This window comes from Harmonia axyridis, chromosome 3, assembly GCF_914767665.1.
Source record: "Harmonia axyridis chromosome 3, icHarAxyr1.1, whole genome shotgun sequence".
Taxonomy (NCBI): Eukaryota; Metazoa; Arthropoda; class Insecta; order Coleoptera; family Coccinellidae; genus Harmonia; species Harmonia axyridis.
The window spans coordinates 49,506,301-49,532,851 of record NC_059503.1 but is presented as its reverse complement, the minus strand read 5'-3'; the positions used below and the strand labels follow the sequence as shown (position 1 = coordinate 49,532,851).

General features: G+C 37.2%; 4 protein-coding genes across 4 annotated transcripts; 2 read left to right on the top strand and 2 right to left on the bottom strand.

Annotated features, from left to right (window-relative positions):
• Window positions 1–388: 388 nt before the first annotated feature.
• LOC123675080 (histone H2B-like) lies at window positions 389–830 on the bottom strand. Its single transcript, XM_045610325.1, has one exon. The coding sequence runs from the start codon at window positions 806–808 to the stop codon at window positions 437–439; it is 372 nt and encodes a 123-aa protein (XP_045466281.1). The 5' UTR covers window positions 809–830; the 3' UTR covers window positions 389–436.
• A 9,658-nt stretch (window positions 831–10,488) lies between these two features.
• On the bottom strand, window positions 10,489–10,899 carry LOC123675394 (histone H3). The gene has a single exon (XM_045610747.1). The coding sequence runs from the start codon at window positions 10,897–10,899 to the stop codon at window positions 10,489–10,491; it is 411 nt and encodes a 136-aa protein (XP_045466703.1).
• Window positions 10,900–10,925: 26 nt separating this feature from the next.
• LOC123675084 (histone H4) lies at window positions 10,926–11,462 on the top strand. Its single transcript, XM_045610330.1, has one exon. It carries the CDS (start codon window positions 11,105–11,107, stop codon window positions 11,414–11,416), a length of 312 nt encoding a protein of 103 aa, XP_045466286.1. The 5' UTR covers window positions 10,926–11,104; the 3' UTR covers window positions 11,417–11,462.
• A 3,134-nt stretch (window positions 11,463–14,596) lies between these two features.
• Window positions 14,597–26,282, top strand: LOC123675393 (histone H1B-like). Its single transcript, XM_045610746.1, has 2 exons — window positions 14,597–15,238; window positions 26,185–26,282. The coding sequence occupies exons 1-2, from the start codon at window positions 14,680–14,682 to the stop codon at window positions 26,280–26,282; spliced, it is 657 nt and encodes a 218-aa protein (XP_045466702.1). The 5' UTR covers window positions 14,597–14,679.
• Window positions 26,283–26,551: the final 269 nt, after the last annotated feature.

The window sequence follows — 26,551 nt, the reverse complement described above, 5'->3', positions numbered from 1 at the left end:
AAGGCGCAAAAGGAGATGATCTTGTGGACCACGAGAATTGTGAGAAGTTTCCTCAGAAGCAATTGAGTGTTGCCTTGTTCTGAGAGCAACCGGCAACCTCTAAGCCTTACCCTGCAACGGTATAAATATATATTTATATATATATATATATATATATATATATATATATATATATATATATATAGTAACAATTGAAAAGCAGGTAAATAACATTGAACCGAATATATATACATATATATATGATATTGGTGTGCAAAATTATCAGACATGGTATAGGAAGTTGACGAACATATTCGAATTATATTAGTATGGATTATTTCAAATTGATAAATCTACATGTCGTTAACGGTGAAATTAGAGATCAGACTATAATTATAAGTTTTAAAAATTTGTGGTTCTGAAAAGAACCGTTTGATATGCAACAACAATTCCTGCTTTATTTGGAACTGGTGTATTTTGTTACTGCTTTAGTTCCTTCGCTGACGGCGTGTTTTGCCAACTCACCGGGCAAGAGAAGGCGCACTGCTGTTTGAATTTCCCTGCTGGTTATTGTCGAACGTTTGTTGTAGTGAGCAAGTCTACTCGCCTCGGCGGCGATGCGTTCGAAAATATCATTAACGAAACTGTTCATGATGCTCATAGCCTTGCTTGAAATACCCGTATCCGGATGGACTTGTTTCAATACTTTATAAATGTAGATAGCGTAACTTTCCTTCCTCTTGCGTTTCTTCTTCTTGTCGCTTTTAGAAATGTTTTTTTGGGCCTTGCCAGCTTTCTTGGCAGCTTTTCCGCTAGTTTTAGGAGGCATCTTCAATCGATCAATCTGACGATAAGTGTAAACTAAAAAATTGGCTGCTGAGATCTTTCTTAATTATTAAGTCAGTGCATGGCACTTTTACTCGTTGACTCCTTGTGGTTATCGGTGCGGGTTTAGGGGGGCGTTCACGTTCATACGCCTTGGTTGCCGGTTTCAGGGTTGGTCACCGGCCAGTGATAATGCCAATTTTGGTCTTTTAATTCTTGAATATTCGTCTATGTCATAATTGAGGGCTTCTTCTAACGTGGGGTTAGGGTGATCTTCTATTTTCTGTAGAATTTTTGAATTTCGGAGTCGGATTTTAGTACTTATCCTGCTAATCTGGAGATCATTCCTTATGTTTTTATTCCTGATGAACCAGGGGGCATTGGTTATCTGTCTTAGGATCTTGCTCTGCATCACCTCTAGGGTATTGAGGTGGGTCTTTGCGGTTTGTCCCCAAACCGTGGAGCTGTATAACATCACTGGGAGAATTGTTGATTTATATAGCCTAAGTTTGTTGCTTAGGCTGAGTTTACTGGAGCGAGCTAGTAGGGGGTACATTAGACATTTCCTTGTGATCACTTTTTCCTTAACTTGGTTGATGTGGTCTTTCCAAGTTAACTTCCTGTCAAATGTAACCCCTAAGTATTTAACTTGGTTTTTCCACGGAATGCTCTCGCCATTCACCTCGATTTCTTCGGTGGGAAGTGTTGCTTTCCTGCTGAAGACTATCGCTTGTGTCTTTTCAGCATTAACTTTAATCTTCCACTTGGCCATCCATTCAAGGATGGTGTCAGTGGCTCGTTGTAAATAGCGCACTCCGAGGTTGACATTCCTGGAATGTGCTAGTACTCCGGTGTCGTCCGCGAAGGTGAACACTTTGGTGTCGTTGGCGAGATCCGTGGGAATGTCTGCCGTGTAGATGTTATACAGTTTTGGAGAAACCACTCCTCCTTGGGGTACTCCAGCTGTGATGTGGGTTCGTGATGATAAGCAAGATCCTATCCTGACTTGAAATGTTCTGTGTTTGAGGTAGTTCCCAATTAATTTGACTATTGATTTGTTAATGCCCAACTGGTTCATCTTGAATGTTAGTCCTTCGTGCCACATTTTATCGAATGCCTTTGAGACATCGAAAAATGCGGCCGTGTTGTAGTGCTTCCTGTTGATGTTCAGGATTAAGTTTTCCGTTAACCTAAGAGCCTGAAGTTCAGTTGAGTGACCAGCCCTGAACCCGTATTGTTCTGGGGGGATAATGTTGTTCTCGTCCAGTTCTTCTTGGAGCCTTATGAGGATGACTTTTTCGACTAGTTTGCCTAGTGTGCACAATAGGCTTATTGGTCGATGGCTCTGGGGAAATAGAGGGTTATCACCTTTCTTCGGGATCATAATAACCGTAGCGTTTTTCCATGTTACTGGAAAGTATTTCTCTCTGAGAATGGCGTTTGTTATATTAACCATTTGAGCTAATATGTTGTCCGGTAGATGCTTGATGTGGTTATTATTGATCCCGTCCTCGCCAGGTGATGACTTCTTCTTTAACCATTTGATGATATCTTTGAGCTCCTCGATGGTGGTGGTTCGGATTGCTTCAGAGGTTTCCTCTCCCATTATCCTCCTGGCTCTACTTTCCACCATACCTTCGAAGGCAACGTCATCCTCAGGGGATTGATTCGGAGAAAACTGGAGTTCAAGTTTCTCCGCGAACACATCAGCTTTTTCTTGATCCGTATAGACCAAACCTTGCGGACCGTGGATGGGGGGTGATCGATTGCCTCTGGTCTTCAGGGTCTTATTGAGGCGCCATAGGGGTTTGTAGTGGGCGTCGTGATCACTACATTCTTCGTTTATGTCTTCTAGAAGTGCTTGCCACTTTTGGTTCCTGTATTTCTGGATCTCTTCCTTGACTTTATTTCCGAGTCTGTTAGCTTCCCTCTTATCATTGGGGTCGAGGGTCCGTTGAGCTGTTCGTCGTGCACGGTTCTTCAGTCTTATCAGCGTCCTTATTTCAAGAGGTAGTTTATTGATTGTTGATGCAGATTGGGGTATAGTAGTTGTAGCTTTTTCTATGGCTTTTTTAATTTCAAGAGTGACCGCTTGAACTTCATCATCTATATCAGAACTGGAACTTAACATTGTGTGTGGTCTCGTGGAATCCATTAGTGTTCGGGTGAAGATTTCCCAGCTAAACTTGTTCGCAAGTCGAGGTTGGGGAATATCGTGCCATTCGTTCAGCTGAAGTATGATAGGGTTGTGATCTGAGGTGAGAACAGTTTCAGTGTGTACACTGTAGTTGTATCGGATGTTCTTAAGTATGAACACGTCCAATATGTCTGGAGTTCCGTGGCCGAAGAAGGTTGGCTGGTCGGGTCCAACTACAGTGTAGTTGTTCTTCAATGCGTTTGAAGAAAGCGTTCGTCCTCTCGGGGTGTTAAGCCGGCTGTTCCATGCTGTACTCTTAGCGTTCAGATCACCTCCTAGAATTACTTCGTTCGGAGTAGCAAGAATTTGGTCCAGGTCATCAGGCAGTAGGGCTTTACATGGGGAGTTGTACACTGCAACGACTGTTAAAGTCCTGTTGTCGGCCATGGTGATGTTAACGGCAGCATTCTCTAGGTTAACCGTGTTGAAGTTACTCGTCCGAACGTGCTCGATGGATTTGTTAACAAGCACGGCAACGCCACCGTTTCTGCCTGTTAGACGGTCACTTCTGTAGATGATGAAGTTCGGGATAACTAGGTGGTCCTGAGGTTTGAGGAAAGTTTCGCTGATAAGCACGACGTCGAATTTTTCTTCGGAAATGTAGTCTCCGAGTTCCAGATTTTTATTAAACAAGGAGTTGGCATTCCAGGCTAGCACTTTTAGGCAATTTGGTCTCCTAATTTTGAAGACGACTCGCAATCTGGGTAAGAAGTAGTGTCACTTGTGACAGCATTTCTGTTAATTGTGGCTCTTTTTGTTGTTTTGGCGTAGTTGGTTGTTTGGGTGTGTTGACTCCATTCAACACGACAGAGCGATAGGAAACTCCTTCAGTGGTTTTTCTTGAATTGAAAAACCTTCTTTCTTCTGTTTTTTTCGGCTGTTGGTTATTTCCGGGGTAGGCTTTGCAGCCACGGAAATTTGCCGGGTGACTTAATGCGCAGTTGGCACATTTAGCCGGAGTGGTCCTAGGTTTAGGGCATTCTATTGAGAAGTGGTCTTCTCCGCATTTCACGCATCTTTGTTGCAGCCTACAGGTGGACTGAGTGTGCCCGTAATTTTGGCACCTGTGACACTGTCTGTGGCCTTGTTTGGTTCTCTGAGTCTCGACTTTCACTCTGAAGTAACCCAGAAATTCTAGGTTGTAGATCTTTTTGCTGTCATCATTTTTAGGGAGCTTTACCAGCCAGAGAGGATAAGTAATCTTTTTCCCTTGTTCTTTCCGGTACATCTGTGTCACCTCGAGAACGTCAAATCCTTGTTCTGACAACTTGGATTTTATTGACTCTTCATTGTCGTGTGAGGGAACTCCGCGAATTACTACTCTAAGGATCTTGTCTTCATGGAGTGGGAATGTAAAGAACTGCTGATTGTGTTCTTCCAGTCCTTTCGTCAATTTCCTGTGGTCATCAGGGGTCGCGGTGTATATGTGGAGACCTTTGGAGTTCTCCTTGGCTGACGTTATTTTAACGTTCATCTGCTTTGCCATCTTGTCAATGGACGGGAACGATGCCGTGTTGATCACTTTTATTGGTGGAACACGTATTTTTTTGGGAGTTTCCTGAGAGATTGTCTCGGTTTTCTCTTTCAGGGGGGGGAAATCAATTTTCGAATTGCGCCTTTTCTTCCCGGTTGTTTGTGCGTCTTGATTCATAGAACCTTGGGGGGCGTGGGCGTTGTCGTCCTCAGAGTCCATGATGACATCATCAGAATCGGCCAGGTTTTCGAATCTATTTTTTGTACTGATGGACACTTCCTCAGTAGTTTTTACCTGCATTTTCTTTCGTTTATTTTTCCTTGAAACGTCGTCCATTGGAATACCTAGCTTCTCTCCAAGCTTTATGAATAATATCATAAGTGTGTCGGAGTCTGTAGCAAAGTAATCCAGGATTGATTCGACCTCTTTTGCTGTCGGCTTCACCGGGCCACCGTTTGCTGGAGTACCCATGTTAAGTCTAGTCACGGCTGTACAAAATTCCGTCGACTTCCTTACAATATCCCTAATTTTAAAGCGTGATTCTAATGAGAACCCGCTCTTGCGAGCGTTTCACTCCTAGTCTACTCTTTTGTCTGGCGATCACACGTCTACTACACAGAACACTTAAAACATTAAAATCACAACAGAAAACTTACCAGAGGACTTAGATAATTCTCTGGAAAACTCACTATTCTCACTAGACTCGTTGTAGTTACTTCACTCACTCTGAAAACTACTGTGATACTACCTCTCTACTAAAAAAAAAAAAAAAAAAAATTGGCTTCTCAGTGTAAACTTTTTATTTGAGATCGTACCACCTAAATTGACTCCACCTATTTAAGTTCGGGTATATACCCGAACCTACAAACTTCAAAAGAAAATAGAAGTTGGTCCCGGGTCATCTCCGACAAAACCATTTAGGAACCATAGCACTGCCTTTCACAACACTGCTGACGCATCACCTGAATAATCAACTGATGGACATTTCATCAAACCCGAAGAATTAAAGCTTAGCACAGAGTTCGATGGACTCTAGCAATGGCGAGTGTCTGCAAAAACTACCGCCATCTCATCGTCTATGGTATTCCAAACATGTCGCAAGCTAGATTGTTGTACATTAACCCTTACTGGTGATGGGATGTTATTTACAACTTGTATGCTCATTATCCTCTTCAAAATGTTATGAAACAGTCGGTGGAATGCTGATTAGAGAAGAGCGATATTTCACGAACTGTGATTTAATCACTGAGATCAGAATGTCACAGGTAGTCACGGTTCCGAAAAACGAATACAGAGCGTGACGGGATCACAGTTTGAACATTTCACAGATCTTTTCAGGGCATATCATCGTCCGTTGCAATCGTAAATTATGAAGGCAGCCTGATGTTTTTATTGCTTCGGAACCTTTTTCGACTAACATAATTGCATATTTTTATGACAATCCCAGCATCGTAGGCAACTTTGCATGCTGTAGGAAGTATTTTTGTAGAACTAGTTAAACAATAAATACTTGCTACAAACTAATAACTACTGCATTATTGCATAATTGGTGGTGGCAATAAAATTCTAATTTTATGCTTATCTTTGATAAACAACCCCAAAGAAATTCTTTCTATATTGAAGTTGTCGACCGAAGCAATAAATGGTACTCTGTATTATAAAAAATAAACGAAAACACGTCAGCGAGATAATAATAATAGGCGAAAGAATAATAACAGGCGAAAGACCAGCAATCTTTGGGCTTTCTTCACAAAAGTTGATGTAAATTATGCTACTTGTAATTTATGCAAGTTGAAATTATCTTTCAAAATCACCTCTTCAAATTTGAGGAAACATTTGAAAAGTCGATATCCTTCTGTTACGTTCCTAACTAAATCTGAAATAAGGAAAAGAGTTGAATATGTAAGAAAAATGGATGTTTTCATAACAATTTTGCTTTGAATGAGTGACCAATTCGAGTTGCAAATATAATCGAACCCAGGTTTGGGTGATTCATACAAATATTATTAACAAGCAACCTAAACAGTGATCACGTCACGCTTTAATTTCACTGATATCATAAAGTAACGTTCACGTTTCACAACGTGATCTAGAAATCACGGTATCGCTTCTCTCTAATGCTGGTCATCAGAATCTTTTGCAGTTGAATGATCGAATTGGAAATAAGACGGCATAATTTGCTTCCAGCTTAAAATAAGCTATTGCGCCAAGATATAGAGGATATCAAAAGACTGATATCCATAATCAAAATTGAAATTCGTAACGCATTTTGTTGGAAGAAATTAAGTAAGGTTATATTGCACTATTGATATCGGATCTTTAATTTGGGATACCTTATAAGTGTTGAAGTAAGAACTGCTGGCCAAATATATTTGGCGCCAGTCCACTTCTATAAAACAACCTGCTGACAACTAATATGATCCGTCTAGTGCGCATGCGCAGCTAGAAATGTAATATGGCCGCTGAAGGTGGAGATGCCAGTTCTGTCAGACACGAATAGATAACGGCGTCACACCTTAAGCAGCAAACCTAACCTCCATTTTGTTTTAGATTTGTGTTTCCAAGTTTGTTAAATCAACGATTAAACTGTACAAAATACCTGTATTTGTCAATCCACCCTTACATGGTATCAGAACCCTAACATGGTAGCGGAGCGTGTAGCGGATCCGAAGTAGCAGAGCTTGTGACGAGCACCCTCACATGATAACAGAGCTTGTGACGTTAAAAGCAATCCACAATCAAGAAGAAATGGATCAATCCCACGTGTCAACAATGGAAGTTCCAGAAAACATTTTCGAGATGCTGACCAACCAGAGTTTTACTCTTACAGTTACACTTTACCCGAGGCAACCAGAACCTATGATTTTGTGAAGAATGCATTTTTAGAGGTAGCAAACTGCCAGTACTTCAGAGAGGTTGACAACAGTATGTATACAGGTAGTAGTTTGAATGATATTTGTTCTGAATGTTTCGATGACACAGATAGGAATCTCGAGACCGAGATCAATGAAGTTTATACTGCATGTTCCTTATGTTTTGATTATCCCATTGGAGAATCTAATATGTTCACGAATAATCTTAATTCTGTTTCAGTTCTCTGCATTAAATGTAGAAAGACTGATAATAATATATGTGATTTCTGTTTAGAGAGTCGACATGATAGGTTATATAGGTAGCCCCATACGAAGAAAGAAAAAAATTCTTTCAAAAGTCCTTCTGTCAAGTCTTCTGTTCTGACATCTGAATTGGGTTGAGCCCCCTTCTGGGACGAGCTCCCTTCCGTTCAGACAGCTGAACTTGGTTGAGCCCCCTTCTGGGTTGAACTTGCTTCCGTTCAGCCAGCTGAACTGGGTTGAGTTCCCTTCTGGGTTGGGTTCCCTTCCGTTCAGCCTTTCTAGAACTTGCTTAGAGATAGAGTGAGAATTACGAGACTGTTTTGAGAATAAACAACTAAAATCATCATCTGGGTATTTACAGTTAAAGACAATGGTGTACATAAGGCTCGTTTAGTTGTTGTAGGATGCAAAGATACTGAAAAGTATATTTCTGAGGAAACTGCATCTCCTACACCAACTCTATCAGTAGTTAAATTATTATTTGCATTATCAGTTTCTAGACAATGGCATATTGAACAGTTGGACATCAAAACAGCATTTCTTTATGGTGAAATTGATAGACCAAAATATGTAAGTGTACCAGAAGGAATCAATCTGGATAAAACTAAGGTAATTCTTAAGTTACGAAAAGCTCTTTATGGAATATCGATAGCACCAAAATGTTGGTTTATGACACTCGATAATTTTCTAAAAGAATTCAGGTTTTGAACCAAATTTACGTAAACCATGTTTGTATAAGAAAGAGGAAGATAGTGAGATTATTTTGATTCTAGTATATGTTGATGATCTATTAATTACAGGTACCAGTGAAAAGCGTATTCAAGAAAATGTCAATATGTTCAAATCACGTTTTAATATCAAACAATTTGGCTATCCTACTAAGTTTCTTGGTTTGGAAATCAGTAGATCAAAAAAAAAAATAAGTTGTTTCTTTATCAAACTCAATTTGTGAAGGAAATGCTTAAAGAATTTCGAAGGGAAAACTCAAATTCTGTTGATACTCCATTGGTTCCTCAAGGAAATCATAAAGTTCCCGAAGTTACTAATGTAGCAGATTTTCTGTACAAGAAAGCCATAGGCTCTCTGTTGTATTTAAGTTTATTTACAAGACCCGATATATCTTTTGTTGTAGGTTATTTATCTCGATTCCAAGCCAATCCACAACAGTATCATTGGAAATTAGTAAAAAGGGTTTTCAGATATTTGAAAGGTACCAGTCAGTTGGGTCAGTTCATTTCCTGTTGATATATATGAAGACAATGAAGCAGCAAGACAAAACTGTCTTGCAGGTACAAGTAAAAGTCGTTTAAAATATATTGCACGTAAATATTTATTAATTCGTCAACATGTAAGTGACAAGAAAATTAATATTGTGAAGATTAATACCAATGATCAGATTGCTGACATTCTTACAAAACCTTTAAGTGCAGCAAAGCTAAGTAAATTTCGTAATCACCTTGTATTCTATGAGGCTTGATTTTTCAGTTGATTTGTATACAAATAACCCAATATGTTCTCCTTTTTTTCAGTTATCTGTTGTTTATCCATGTATTGTTTAACATACTCGGATAATACTAAAAATCTGTTGAGTATTTGTCTGTGTGGAAAGGTTCTTCGTTCCTGGAAACATGCTATGACAATACTAAAAATCTGTCGAGTATTTGTCTGTGTGGAAAGGTTCTTCGGTTCCTGGAAACATGCTATGACAATACTAAAAATCTGTTGAATATGTGTCTGTGTGGAAAGGTTCTTCGGTTCCTGGAAACATGCTATGACAATACTAAAAATCTGTTGAATATGTGTCTGTGTGGAAAGGTTCTTCGGGTCTTGGAAACATGCTATGACAATACTAAAAATCTGTTGAATATGTGTCTGTGTGGAAAGGTTCTTCGGTTCCTGGAAACATGCTTAAGACAATACTAAAAATCTGTTGTGTATATGTCGGAGTTTTATTGAAAGGTTCTTCGGTTCCTGGAAATTACTCTAATAAATATGTTTATATGTTAAGTGTTTATTCAAAGTCATGTAGAAGGGTCTCCGGTCCCTGGTTACATACTTTCATAAACACTAGTGTCTTGATTTGAAGGGTCTCCGGTCCCTGGTAATGATAGATGCGAAAGCATTGTGATGAATTAATCAAGTTAGTTCTATATGAAGGAACTTAATATGTATCTGTTATATGTATATGTTGATCTGATGGTATAATATCACTTGTTGGAAGGGTCTCCGGTCCCTGGAAACAATGTATTGATACCATACAAAATATTAAGGAAAGTTGGTTCGCTATAAGGAACCCTATTCGATTGCCTACAGTAACAGCCTCTACAGTTCCACTGACAATCCTGTTGATTTAGTTTTAAGGCTTGATTTATATAAACTCAAAAGAAATATTAACTATTATTTGTATTTATTGTACTGTATATATTCTAGTTTAACTATTGAAATCAGTTGGTTGGAACTTATCTGTATATGTCTTATCTGTTGACTAGTTGTCAGTTCCTCAGTTTGGGAGGGGGTGTTGAAGTAAGAACTGCTGGCCAAATATATTTGGCGCCAGTCCACTTCTATAAAACAACCTGCTGACAACTAATATGATCCGTCTAGTGCGCATGCGCAGCTAGAAATGTAATATGGCCGCTGAAGGTGGAGATGCCAGTTCTGTCAGACACGAATAGATAACGGCGTCACACCTTAAGCAGCAAACCTAACCTCCATTTTGTTTTAGATTTGTGTTTCCAAGTTTGTTAAATCAACGATTAAACTGTACAAAATACCTGTATTTGTCAATCCACCCTTACATGGTATCAGAACCCTAACAAAAGCAATCAATTGTATAAATGTAAAAAAAAAGTTGTGGTTCTGAAAAGAACCGATTTTAAACTTTGTGAAAAAGATGCTTAAGCACGTTCGCCACGGATACGTCGAGCAAGTTGAATGTCCTTCGGCATAATGGTTACTCTCTTGGCGTGAATGGCACATAAATTTGTATCTTCGAATAGACCGACCAGATAAGCTTCGCTAGCTTCTTGAAGGGCCATCACGGCGGAGCTCTGGAAACGGAGATCGGTCTTGAAGTCTTGGGCAATTTCGCGCACTAACCTTTGGAAAGGAAGTTTGCGAATCAACAGCTCGGTACTTTTCTGATAACGACGGATCTCACGAAGAGCTACGGTACCTGGACGGTAACGATGAGGTTTTTTTACGCCACCCGTAGCGGGTGCACTTTTACGTGCCGCTTTTGTGGCAAGTTGCTTACGCGGTGCCTTTCCGCCAGTGGATTTTCTTGCCGTTTGCTTCGTACGGGCCATCTCGAGTATGGGTATAAACTAGTTGAGGTAAATCTTAGATTCATCTATTTATAGCGGAATAGGTAGGCGGTTCCACTGCACATTCTCGCAATATCATTGGTTGGTCGTGTAGATCTAGTGGTGGGGAAAACTGTGATGGTATAAAAGCCGTATTTTACGGTAAAACCTTTAGTTAATTCTTGTTATTGTAATCGTTAACGAAAAAATGACTGGCAGAGGCAAAGGTGGTAAGGGTTTGGGAAAAGGTGGCGCTAAGCGTCACAGGAAAGTTCTACGAGACAATATCCAAGGAATCACGAAGCCCGCTATCAGAAGATTGGCCCGCCGCGGAGGGGTGAAACGTATCTCTGGTTTGATTTACGAAGAAACTAGAGGTGTACTTAAGGTATTCCTAGAAAACGTTATTAGAGACGCTGTAACTTACACCGAACACGCAAAAAGGAAGACTGTAACAGCAATGGACGTCGTATATGCTTTGAAACGCCAAGGTCGTACGTTGTACGGTTTCGGAGGTTAAATTTCACCATCGAAATATTGCTATCGGTCCTTTTCAGGACCACAAAGTTAACGTTTCTTCGTTTTTTCCATTACACAAATATCATACAATCCGAAAGCAAACAAAATTCCCACAAAGGCTAAACCTGTCCGTGAGATGGGCAACCAAATTACAATGACGAGATAATTCTTTTGGAATTCACCGTTAAGGGTAAACAGCTAACATTTTCATTCACCCAACTATAAATATTATTTATTAATTTTTTTTTACTTGGGATTGCTGTGACCATACGATCACAAAATATATAAATATTCCGAGGACAAACAAAAGTGTTGTCTATTCAAGTTTATAAGCATTTAGTTAGTAGTGCTCTAGGAGGAACATTTCTTATCCAAATTTTATTGCCACCTTATTTTATCAATTTGAACAAATTAAGAAATGGGCATATATAAATTATTCCATAAAATATTTTCACAGAATCGATGACGGTAGGCGGCGATAAGATATATAATTATTTCTTCTGCGCGTTCCGTTCATCAACTTTACATCGACAACAGAATGGTAGAGAGTCGAAACAATTTCGTACCTCGGCATGGGATCATTCAAGGGAAATCCGCTGTAGGATTGAAAAGGCAAGAGCAGCTTTCATTAAAATGAAAAAACTTTTCACGATTCACGACCTGAACAAGAAGACCAAAATACGACTTCTTATTAAATATATTCATGTACTAGTACAATACATGTTTTTCCTATGATTACACTTTTCGTTTATTATTATTGTTATGGCAATCAAAAAAAACTTGCAACCTGGTGTGGACATTTTTATTATGGTCCTTAATTTCAGAAGAAAGATTATAGTTTATACCTGTATTTAAATTAAGATAATATTCAGAAAATTTTAAGATTCGTTGTAGGTACTAAAAATACACGTGATGTTGAGAAGGGGGAGGGGGGGTGGTCTTAAACCTCACTACGTATCACCAATGGGTGAGGGGGGTTTAAAAAATGCTAAAAAAAGATCACGTGATTAATGGACAACCCCTAATACAGCAGGCATGGTTGGGGGAAGGAGAGGTCCCGGCAGGAGGAGAATTTCGTGGCTCTGAAATTTGAGAGTCTGGTTCTGGGAAACAACAATTGGACTGTTTCGTGCAGCAGTGAATAAGGTCACAATAGCCAGAATGGTCTCCAATATCCGATAACGGATTGGCACTATCAAGAAGAAGAAGTTCCGTTCATCCCACCCGTTTGAGTTGATAATTCTCGCTAAGTTAATCCCCTCCGCGTATAACGAGATCACACATTTTCTAATCGAGAAGCCAATTTTCTCATTCCTATCCCGCATTGCACAATATTTCACACACGGTACAATCCATATTATATTTACAAAGAAAAAACATATATATCAACCGTTGAACTTATCTCTCATAAGGGTGTCAAATATGAACCGCTGGGTTCATATATATATATATATATATATATATATATATATATATATATATATATATATTAGGCCATTAAATATGCTGATGATGTCAGTGGTGCCGGTATTAATCATATTAATTGCTTTCACTTAAATATAACATCATTAGTAGTGAATCTTACAATAGAGCGTCTGCCAAAAATATTACATGCAAACTGCTCACCAAAACCTCTCAGCGTGTTCAGATGTTCATTTCTGTTCTATATTGTTAACAAGTGTCGGGGACGTGGCACATCCTTGTATTAATGCTTTTTGAACAATATTCCTTATTCTTCATATAGGGATCTTGTTTTCGCTGTATATTACATGACTCCGATCAACAATACCATTGCATAAACCAGCAAAAATTCTTCATTGCTCACCTCTTTCTTTCTTCTTTTCTTCAATAACAGATTTATGGAAAATTACATTACGGCACTATTATGACCGTTAATAACAATAAAAATTAAATCTGCCAGTATGTACTCATCATCATAAACATTTCAGGCTCTCTTCATCGTTCAGCTTAATGACGAGTTGATGGAAATTTATACTTTCGATTCTATGACCATTCAATCTGCCAGTGAGTTATCAGACTCATCATCAAGACATTCCATATCCATTATAATATAATTATAATACAATATTATTATAATATGATAATAATAATGAGTGGAGGGTGAAGCAACTTTACCTAGACATTCTTCCAGTGCCCATTGGACTGACAATATTATACTTGAGATTTATACTCTCCCGTGTTAATTAAGTTTCACATGTTTGAAGTGCAGAATTAACAATTTAGTATTTCACTTGAATTATTAAAAGTAGTTTACTTACTGAATTATTTGATATCTTAATTAAATGAGGTAATATAGTTTTGTTTGCACGATATCGCTGGTTCCCATTTATATCATTCGCTGATTCCTGCTTCCAGTATGGGATTTCAAATTGTTTTTTTTTATGGAGATTTTATATTATCCTTTTTTTTTCAAACTATTAATTTGTATGATTACCTCCTGGTCCGTTCTTCAGGTAATTCATCCGTTAGTGCGTGTCTAACATTAATCGAGTTTTCATATTAGATTGACTACTTTTTCCGAACGCTCTTTTGTATTACGGCATTATGTAGCGGAAAAGCTTTTCTATGAATTTATGAACAATCAGCTACATTTCCAGCCTGCTCCAAAATACGATTATTATCCTTTCCTGTCTGTTATTTCTCACGAGTTGATTTAAAATTGTCTTCATTGAACAGTTAGAAGATTCATCCACACTAGATCACCCTACCGACTCGCCACTTTCAGAACTATAATAACCCTAATTGTAGGAAAGTTATCGATTATATCAAGTATGCTTTGAATTAATGAAAATTCGAACAATTTACGTTCCCTGAAATACAATTGATTATATTTCCTATTAATCAAATTACATGGAGAAAACTGAGGCCAATACTCTGGCTCGAAGGACCACCTTTGTTAACGATAGCGTTTTATACCGGAATTCACATTCCTTCGTTCGAATGTCGTTTATTATCGATTATGGGAAATTTTCCGGGAATATTTCTAGACGATATGGTGCAGAAATTTTCTATTTTTGATTTTTCCATTCGGAAATTTCAAGGATTGATCAATTGAGCATTTTGCTCGAAATAATCCTCATATTCATACATTTCTAGCCAAAGTTCCGTCGACTTCAGTTTTAATGCATTAATTTTCAGTATTTTTCCTGCAGAAAGTGTATCTAACGTTCTTGATATATATACATATATACATATATAGATAAATATATATACCGTGTAACGATTTCATCAATTATCACGATAATGTCTTCTGCCGATACAGAGGTGCAACAAAGCGGTGCGTCCGTTCCAATCGGTGCGAAAACTGCGAAGAAATCCGAGAAAAAGACTGCGACCGCGAAACAGGCCAAACCCAACCATCCTCCGACTTCAGAGATGGTTAATAACGCCATCAAAGATTTGAAAGAAAGAAGTGGATCGTCATTGCAGGCCATCAAGAAATTTATAGCTTCCAACTATAAAGTAGATTCGGAAAAGTTGGCTCCTTTCATTAAGAAATACCTCAAATCAGCTGTGCAATCTGGATCTTTAGTTCAGACAAAAGGAAAAGGCGCATCTGGTTCGTTCAAATTGGCAGCTGGTGGTTCGACATCGGGATCCCAGAAGAAAGTGATTAAAAAAGCCACCTCCAAGTCCAAAGATGATCTTAAAAAATCCACTTCGGCATCAGCTGTGGTGACCGACAAGAAGAAAAAGAAGTCTACTGTTGCCAAAAAACAAGCCGCTGTAACGAAAACGAAGAAAGCAGTTGCAACAACCGAGAAGAAGAGCCCCAAAGCCGCCAAATCCCCTTCTAAAGCTAAGAAGATTGCGAAATCGCCAACTAAGAAACCGAAAGCTCCAAAACCCAAATCAGTCAAGTCTGTGGCAACTCCGAAAAAAGCAGCACCTTTGAAGAAGAAGAAGTGAATATAAAAATTACTGTTGTGATGAGAATGGTTCGTCTAACTAATCGGTCCTTCTCAGGACCTTCAAAAATTATCGATCAAATTTGAAATATTCATCTTGTTCTCCAATTTTTCTGATTCCCCATTTCTCTGTCCACCTTGAAACCGAAAGGCCTTACCGTATTGATTGTTGTCCTTCAATTTATTTTAGAATGAGACTACAAAAATTTTTTTTACAAATTTTGCCTTGAAAATGTTCTTCATTTCATTTCAGGGATCTTAGGGCTTGATGTGCTCTGAGGAAGATGAAAGACTCTGGCATTCTTGTATCGTCAAGTTCTGCGTGCCGACCAGATCTGTCCCCTATTAATTGTACTTGACTTCTCTCTTCGCCTGAACCACGGCACATTCATCTTTCCCCGGCTTCATTCCGATAGCCTCAAAGAACGCTACCACATTTCCCAATTGCTCGTCGTTAGCGGAGTAGAGCTTGAGGTCGTCGATGTATCTAACTGGCTTCTCAGTAGGTTTAGCGCCAAACAAAACCAGAAGAGACTCTGCGTGTCCCCCTGAAAAATATCTATCCTGATTTTGATTTCGACAGTTTTAACATAGATCTTGTTCTTATCCAAAAACATGTGGACAAGAGGTGGCGGGTCAGGTTTTTTTACCTTTAAAACAAAGTCAGTACTTGCAATCAATCATTACCGAATACATATAGGTACTTCAAATAAATATATAATTCAAGCGGAATATCGAAAAAATGCCAATATTCACGTAACAATAAATCGGACAAATGCAGGTACCGAATGAATAATATAAGGCTGCTAATTTCACACATACTTTCTGAAGGACTAATTGATACGTAAGTATCTATCACTTTGCAATCACAAATAAACGTTTCAGAAACTATAATTGATCATTTCAATGAGCGATTAATATTTGTTATTCATATTTAATACCTATATATGTGTGCTCGTTAAATCGCTCTTTGAAATGATCAATTATAGTTTCTGAAAGGTTCTGTGTTTGCAAAATGAAAGGTACCTACGTGTTCATTAGTCCTTTAGGATGTCTGTGTAAAATTAGAAGGTTTTTTCTTATTCCTGCATTTCAAACAGCTGAAAATAGAAAACATGAAATTCGAGCGATTCTTGGGTGTTATTGGTGGTAATAACCTATTGATGGCGGAGCTTATCAGAGAGAAGCACTCTAGCTCAACGATAGAGTCAATAAGGAGGCTCTCAGAAAGGTCCGGAATGATAGTTGGGAAGAGAAACTACTTTCTCTTTCCACAGAAGACAACAGTGTTTGGCGGATGGCCAAAGCACTGCACTCAGATAGGAAACCAACCCCGCCGATTCACGGTTTACGAGGAATGGTATACAGTCCAGAAGAAAAGTCTGAAGCTTTCGCAGATAACCTCCAACGCCAATGCAGCTGTAGTTACAACTATGCGGAATTGGACCACATTGAGGACGTCAACCGCAAAGTGAAAAATGAATCAACGGAAGCTATTGGTTTCGAACCGTTCAGGAAATCCAGAACACTATTATGTCGAGTAAAGTGAGAACGGCACCAGGACCGGACGGCATTACTAACTTGACGTTGCGGAACCTCCCTCGAAAAGCTTTAGTAGCACTGACGAATATAGTCAATGCTAAAGATTCAACACAATAACGAAAGAAAAGAATATCATACAGTAGGAACAGTTCGGTTTTTAAAGCCAACATTCCACTGTGCAACAAGTGCTCCGAGTAGTGGAACCAATCACGGATGGATATAACCGGAAACAAGTCACAGGAGCTGTGTTTTTGGATGTAGCCAAATCGTTTGATAAAGTACGGCCCAAAGGACTGCTATACAAACTGCTTACGGCAGGTTTCCCACTCTCCATGGTCCAACTTTTAGCTTCTTACCTGCATTCTCGCAAGTTTAGAGCCAGATTTGACGGAGTATTGTCTTCAGAGAGGTCTCTGTTAGCCGGAGTTCCGCAAGGATTTCTGCTGTCTCCAATATTTTTCACAATATATGTATCCGAAATGCCAAAAACGGTGAAAAACTCCATGGCACTTTACGCTGACGATACCGCCTTTCTTGCCAGTTCTTGGTGTCCCAAAATGGCAACGAAGTACCTACAAGAAACCCTGAGAAGATCAAAGCAGTTTTTTTTAGCCGAAAGAAAATAGATCCCATCGGACTCGTCGTAATGTTCGGTAGGAGGATTGTAATGGAAAAACGAGGCCAAGTATCTGGGAGTGATACTTGACAAAAAACTCACTTGGAACCAACACGTCACATCAGCTGTGACGAAGGGGAAAGACAACAGCGGCAGCGTTGCAACCGCTACTTTGCAAAAGCACAAAAATGTCTCTTTCCAACAAGCTTCTTCTTTATAAGTCCACCATCCGGCCGGTCATGTGTTACGCATGTTCGGCTCCTAGGAAACACAAACGACCGAAGATGGCACTTCTCTAGGAAGTGTGTATTAGAGCCAAACCCTTACTGGCACAGAGATTGTGTAATGATTACACAAACTTTGCCACCTGCTAGAGCAGATCAAAATAGCTCACCAGAGGTGAATTATATTGAGATGGAGCAGTAAAAGGCTAATTTATAGCCTGACTGCAAAAGAGAAAGAAGTTGTTAGCTCTTCACTGTATTTAATAAGTAGAGCGAGTATGGACTGTATTTTTATTATAGATGTTGCGATGGCAAAAACAATTCACAGATTTTCCGCTAATGAGAAACTGAATATAAAAGCTCTTACCAACTCCAAATGGGCCGTGATGATTTTGGGGGCTTCCTTTTCTTTCGTAGGCCAGGAGGGATCCCTCAATGATGGCACACCAGTTGTCATGCACTTGATATTCTTGAACCTTATAACTAATTACTGTCTCTATCAGTTACTAACACTTGAATTAATTTGCCACACACAGCGAAGTTAATAAACTTATCGAAATTAGCGATAATGCGAATACTATTGTTTATAGCGACGAAATATGCGGAGAACAAGAAAGTAACATTAACAGTTCCAATTAATAATAATGTTTTTGCTGTTATAAAAAACCGCTCGTTCCATATTGGCTCATATTGCCAATATTTTCAAAGCGTTTTATGAGTCAGCAACCCACAATACAGAAAAGTGCAATTGTGTGCTGCCGACACAACAGAAGTTGTAAGTTAAAAAAATTCATACTAACTTTTTTTCTCAAAAATAAAGGGGGAATTCATTTGTTTCAAATTTGATTCATAATGCATTGGGGAGAAGACACAGTAATAACACTAAGAAGTTTTAACACATGATTTATTACAATTTCGATAAGTATGACAGCTTCATAATTTTTCTTTTTGGGTTGAAGGAATCAATAAGGTCAATTGGCTTGAAAAACAATTATGTATGATAATCAAAAAAACAGTTCCTCTGTCCGAAATGATCAATGAGCCTCTCCTTCAACGGAATCGTTCTTCTAATTCTTTCTTTCTACTGATTACTGGTTTTGGAGTTATCTACTAAAAATCTACCATCATCGTTCAGAAATCTATCAAAAATCTACTGACATACTTTTTAGAAAAAATTCCACAGTTGGCACTGCATTACAATTTCACATTATTCAGATTACACTTCATTCTAGTGTCTCTTATGGTTAAATTTTACTTCATGAATAGGATAGATATTAGAGATGCGTATAGATTCGCACATAAAACAAGAAAATTTTTAGGAAATCGTTAAAGAATGGATCGAATTTTTTAGACGAGATATATTCTACGCCTATGGACTCAAAACGTGAACTTACCTATGATAGGTTAGGTTTTCATTTCCGGATGTTTTACACACTATACATGTTTTTCGAGGTTTTACCATGATTAAAATTAACAATATGTAACTTTAAATTCACAAACTTGTATAAAATAACGACGATTACAAACGTGAAATTAAAATGAACAGTTAACCCTTAACGTCCCTCTAGTTGTCACGTGCAATAACAACAACAGAACCGTGTTGCCAAATCCCCACAATATTCGCAAAACATCTATGCCACAGAACGGAGAAAAGTTTACTTCTTCCTCAGAATGGCAACGCAGTACATTATAAGTGTTTGTAAACAAAAATGTTATAGCGATGTCAACAAATGCTATAAGGCACCTCTATATTTTCTTTCCTCTGACGTATTCACCATAAAATCGTACTCAACTTATTATATTTTTCTGTTTATCAATAAGAATTTTCCTTTTATTTACTGTTTTGAACTTGTGACCAATAAATTTTATGTAATGTTGTCTTTGATTTATTGAAATTCAGATGCTTTTTGGTCAAATTTTATCCAGACTGATATATTGGTTGCTGTTGGTAACGATCAAATCATTCAATGATTCTTTGAAGGTGAAATCGTATTTCACAGATTTTCTTCCTCTAATAATCCAGGCTGTAATGACTTGCCTTCTTTTTTCAAACAGTACTGTGAGAAATACTCAAATAAACTAATCAATGTGTGTTTGAAATTGATACAACTTTTTAGTTTCAAAATTTCTTGGATCAAAACCAATAATACAAACAAACTGAATAATCTAACCTCCTGTCAATGACATTTCCAATGCCAACCCGAAATCTGCAATTCAAAATGTTACTGATCGAATGAGCCATTACCAACTTAATTTCGATTTTCCACCAGCCACCCGGGATGTCAATAATTCCTGAACGGACTATATTCTAAAACAAGTTGCAGAATGGGCTTCTATTCTAACACGAATGCGAAATTCGAACGCATGAGTGTTGGAATTGCCTTCTGCAACGAGTATTAGACGATATTTTCTCTATTTCAGTCAAGTTTTGTGAATTATTGTCGAAATTAAATGAAAAATTTAGATTGAATATCCTAGTGACATTTGTATTGTATCATTGCAGTTGGTGTGACTGTTACGAACATTGACAGATTACGAAATTTGGATATGAATCGTACGTTTAGAATTTTGAAATAATTTACAATTACTCATTAAATTCGTTAGTTATGTCTGACGAAATCGATTTAACACCACCAGAATTAAGAGAAATTGCGATTAATGTTGCAAATCATTTCACTATATCCGAATTACTGTCTCCAATGAGTAACGTCATAAAATTCGTACACTCGCTCATAGATGTCCCTAGCAGTATTAAAAATACGATATATCAAATATGATAATTAATGCAGTTAAGAGTTAACTCGTATTACTCGAAACACCACGGGAGCAAGATTTTTCGTTGAGTTACGTATAGTTCGACATAGGCGTAGTTCGAGTTATACAATTCATTCTTGATTAAATTCGACTTACGGGAGAGTTGGATAATACCGAGCCCCTAAGGACTTGGACCTATAATTAGGAAACTATTTGATATTGAAAGAAACAACATTGAGTAATTAGTAGGACATTTATTCAGGTACAATAACCGCATAACAAAAACTTCTGAAATTTAATCAAAAAGTATTTATTGTCAATTTATAAAAAAAAATAGAGGCGCGGTATTATCGAACTGATTCGATATTATCGTGCCCAGGTTTGACAAAATCGTGCCCACATTATTTGCTCGCGAATGGGTAAGTAACAAAAGTATCTAATAATAAAAAAATTGATATCTTTCTGAGTAATTTTCCTGCGTGAAGATAGGGAGAGCCGAATCTTCTTCTCAAAATTAAATCAGTATATAAAATATCACGCAATAAGTATTGATGGAAACTTAAAGTCTATATGACAACAAAACGTAAATATTTTTTTATAACATGAAGTCTAAGTAAATTTTCGTCTGAAGTTTCTAGCAGATGTCTTTATTTTATTTCCGTTTCGAATAGCCTCAAGTACAGACTTCATATTTTACGGATTGATAATATCGCGCCCCGGCGCGGAATAATCAAACTTGATAATTTTATTTTTTAAGCTCAAAATTTTATGGGAAATATTATAGTACGTAAAAAAGTATTCGGTCAATAATTCTACAGTGTACGAGCATTAGAAATTTATAGTATCAAAGTATTACAATATAAATACAGTATTACTTACCTCTTACTGAAAGTACGCGAAAAATTATAAGGAGTGACGAAAAAAACTTCTACAGGGCGTGCTATTTTCGTCGTTTCAGGGACCGTGATGGCATTGCGCGGAGAAGGATGTAGGCATGTCCAGCTTTGATGTATACACACTACATCAAAGAAAAAGTGAATAGTTTTTGAATAATACTGAAGCGCGGAATTATCAACCCCGCGGTATTATCCAACTCTCCCCTACAAGATGATATAGACCTAAACCGCTTTATAGAGGTAAAGAATAGTGATATTTATTCCCTATAATAGGAGTAGATCGTACATATTTGATGAATTTACTGAAAAATGAATTGACAGTGAAAAATTTTATAATGAGATAGACCAATATGTCTCTCTGTGTTGACAAATTCTGAACATTTTAAGAGTTTGTCTGATGGAGGAGTCTGATTTAGACTCTAAAACAAAGGTTAATTAATTCAAAGTGTAAGTATTCCATTTTTTCGTCAACATTTTTTTCAATCCAAGAGCGTAGAAATGGGGAGGTACTGGGTGTGATTACCCCACCCCAAGATTTTCAAAATATAAAATTCTAGAAATATCGCGAATACGAATAACGAAAATTTCTCCATCAAATGAACCAATAATAATAATCATTTTTCTTTCCTTTGAAATCGACACGTCAGTAAAAAATCGGACCCCTTTACCGTTTATGAGTTTATTATCGCTTTCAAAATGAGTACATTAATTGCATTTCAGCTCGTCTTTGTCCGAGGTTTATTATTTTCCTTCATCTATCCGTTTTCTCGGCATCGCCCCTTTTTTGTTACCTGTGATTTTTGCATTCGTCATCGGTATACACTTACCTACCCGTTGTTTTCAGTTTTTTGTATAATTTTCGTCACAATACTGTAGTTGTCAAAGAACTGAACTGAGTAATTCCCATCTGAAAATTGTCTGGGCTGTGTTATATAATTTATTGTGGATCATTCAAATTGCAATTTTTTTTGTGAATATATCAGTTTTGAATTGATTATATCTGAACGGTGTTCCTAAATTGGAGGTACAAATGAAAATGACAGATTTCTCGGATCCTTTTAGGAAAAAAAGTCCTAACACGATTACGCAAACGCTTTGTTTTTGAGATGCCGGTGTTAAAGTTCAAGTTTTTTTCTCATATCACCTATCCTTCACAAGATATTCAATTTTAATTGGCATAGATCTTCCGATTTAAAGTTTTCAGCTTGTGATATGCTTATTTTGTATGCAAATCTGCAGTGTGATATTTTTTGTGGAAGGGTACCTGCTTCTTTCCACCAGAACTATTTTTTGGTGAAGCACTGGTTCTATAGAAAAATGTGGAAAGAAACTCTTGTCTTGTACAACACTTTTTGTTTTGTTATAGTTTTGTCGTTTCTGCTATCGATTTCGAAAAAAAAATTCAAACAGCTCTCTGGTAATCCTCAGGAAAATCCAAATTATTATAAAAATCCAGTTAGTAAGCTGTGATGAATAAATTGATTATAACTTCTGGTACTTATCAACAAATTCTGTAGCGAAGATTAATAAAGATTCGATAAACTAATAAATATAAGCATCACTAAAAATTATGACTATACAAGAAACACCCTGTATCTCGAAAACAAAGCGTTTGCGGTCTCATGTTTATAGGACTTTTTTTTCTTAAAATTATCCTAAGGAATATTTTCCTTCGTAAATCCTTTTTAGGAAAACCCAGTATAAGGTGAGAACAATCGAATTGGTAATAAAAAAAAATATTGAGTAATTAAGATTCAACTTCGTTATCAAACTTTTTTCCCACATTACAGATATGAGTAAACGTTGTTGTAAAAAAAAATTTTGTTCGAGAATCCCCCCCCCCCCAAGAAAAAGAAAGATCTCCGTCCTTGGTTTCCAGATTCCTCGTCATTGCTCGTTGCGAGGCGTATACTTGAAAACCGAGTTGTGATCTTTCGAATTATTATGTGTGCTCCAATTATTTTTTCTCTTGATATTTTTGGGCGCCCCTGCAGACCTTGCGCCCGTGACAAGTGCACCTTTGCCACGCCCTAGATACGGCACTGGTATTGCCTATTACCCTAACTGAATCAGGGATGTAATGTATTTCACAAAGACGAAAAACAACACTTCGAATTACGTGGAAGTTGTTTACACATTTAACATATGGAAATTTCCTACGATTCTGCGTTCGAAACTAGTTACTGACAAAGGCTAAGTGTTTTCAGCGGAACAGATGTTTTTAATCTCATTTAGTTTTCGAAGCTTTGCATGCCTTACCGCCCTTTGTATCAAGGCACTTAAACATGAGCCCGCAAACGCTTTGGTTTCGAGATACAGGGTGTTTCTTGTAGTGCTACTTTTTGTGATGCTTAACCAGTTTATCGAATCTTTATTAATCTTCGCTACACAGTTGGTAAATAAGTATCAAAACTTATAATTAATTTATTCATCACAGCTACCTAACTGGATCTTTATAATCATTTGGATTTTCCTGAGAATTGCTATAGAGAGCTGTTTGAATTTTTTTCTCGAAATCGATTGCAAATACGACAAAACTATAACAAACCAAAGTGTAGTACTGAACAAGAGTTTCTTTTTATTTTTTTTAAACTTCCAGTGGTTCACAAAATAGCCTAATTTACATTTTCTTGATATCTCTTTTTGTTAAAAAGTTATTACCATCGGAACACCTTACCCCGGGAACTTCCAGCCCCACTCTCCCCTAATCTCATACCGCCAGTACGTGAAAAATGCAAATCGAATATGAATTCTAACATATGAGTTTAGCAATAAAGAGTTCTAATAATAATAACATAAGATTCTACGGATAGAAAATACATTCGGAAAGATGAGTATGATATGGGTTCTTTGGTTTTTTCAATGAAATAAATTCTACGAAAGTAAGAAAGATAATGGAAAATAAAAAATATATACCTGTATAGCTATAATGGGTTCATATACCTGTATACCTGTAATGGGTCTATGTAGATTGTAGTGTCCCAGCGCAGGTTTTACTGCGTCTACTTAAAGATCTATTGTATTTTGTACGTTGTCATGGAATAGAACTAATTGCTGGATTTTCCAAACGACAATTTGATTATAAAAATATAAGTAACCATTTTTTCGGTAAAACCAGGGTACTCTCGACTTTCCAAGAATAACGAACATTTTTACATTTATCCATCAGATAACAGTAAACTGTGTTCAGTATTACCTGTTCATTCAATAAATCTGTTGAATAATTATGCATATTTTTCTGCTATGGAAATTGATGGCATGGTGGCTATGTTGGAATATCGTGATATTGATGGAGATTCTGTGCCAGTTTTAATGGCATTCAAACATGGATTGGAGGAAGAAAGTCTAGATGACTTTAATAGCAAAATATTATTTATGACAATTCCATCTTTTTTCAATTGTGAAATGCTCATTATTTTTTAAACCACCGGAAATATATTTATTTATTTAAAGATATCAACAAAGTTCCAGTCATAGGTGGCTAGGTTTTTTGAGTGGAATCTGGAATATTCGAATAAGTATTAACTAAATAATCATTGAATATTCACTTAATATTCATTGAATGATCAGTTATTATGTCATAAGAGCATATATAATATTCGATTAAACACTGAGACACGAGAGTGCAACTCGTGTGGTGTTTCCCGAAATACGACGAGATGAAAAGGTCCGCATAATCGAAATATATAGTCTACACTCTGGTATTCGTTATGATTATATCACGAAAAATAATTTCAATTTCTTATTTATTAATGGACCTATAACCAAAGCGCTGCCTTTTAAAAAATTCAATGACATTTCAGTGAGCTTGACTTTTTTTTTTTTGGGCGAACGTCCAAGTACGTTACTATGGAAATAATCACAATCTGACAGGAGGCGAAACACCAAAACGATTATACCAAGTCGTCAAAGGTGTATTTACTTATCAAAACGCCGGAATAGGGTGATAAATTAGTTTGAATAGAGCCTAAAATTATTATGTTATTTAAATTATTCTGAGGAGTATAGTTACGATTGGGTTCCGCTAGCTCAACCGTAAAGCTCGCAGAACCCGCGATTTCTCCGACAATTCAAGAAAAAAAAATTTTTGAATAAGGTAATAATAAATAAGCCTACAAAATCAAAATAAAAATCAAAAATTCGAAAGTCTTTCTGCTAGCTTAACGAGGGTGCACCTTCTCCCCACAAGATATTTAACTTGAATTTGGCATAGATATTCCAATTTAAAGTTTTTGTGATATTTTTTCTGGAAGAGTGCCCGCTTCTTTTCACCAGACCTTTTGGATGAACCACTGGTTGTTTAGAAAAATGTGAAAAGAATCTCTGGTCCAGAACTACACTTAACGGTTTCTTGTCAAACAAATTTTCAGAAATCCCAAGGAAAATTCAAATTATTATAGGATCCAGTGATAAATAATTAATTATAATTTTTGGTATTTATTTATCCAATCTGTAGAGAGGATCAATAAGAGATTCGATAAAATGTTATATGCATCACAAAAAAGTAGGACTACAAGAAACGTAGGTACCCTGTATCCAGAAAACATAGCATTTGCGGGCCCATGTATAGTACATTTGCTCCTTAAAATTATTCAGGGAATTTATCATTTTTCTTCGCACCTCCAATTTAGGAACAATCGAATGGTATGAACAATCGAATTAGAAAAATTCTATTTTAATTTTTGCTTCAAACTTCATTATCGAACTTTTTCTCACATTACAGATATGAGTAAACGTCGTCGTCAACAATTTTTTTTTGATACGCACATTTATCTGGTTATCTAGAACTTCAAATATATCCTTTTCAGAATTTCTAGATGCTTTAACTGTTCCAAAACTTAGAAAGTTTGCGACATACTTCCAAAATATCTTCTCCCTCATCGGAGTTGAATGTGGATATTTTTAATTGAATGTTCGACAAGATCCAAAATTTCATTAATTGAATAGCGGAGATTCACATGGGCGCCCGCAGGGGGGGGCCAGGGGGGGCCATGGCCCCCCCTGAGATTTTGATTTCCTCATTTTTCAGCACAACACCCTCAATATAACTTTATCAATCCAAAGAACAAAGAAAAAAGGAAAGTAATGGATTCACAACAATTTTCCGGTTTTCAATGACAATCAAGGACACCTTATCGTTTTTCAATAATTTTCATTTTGCCCCCCCTGAGAAAA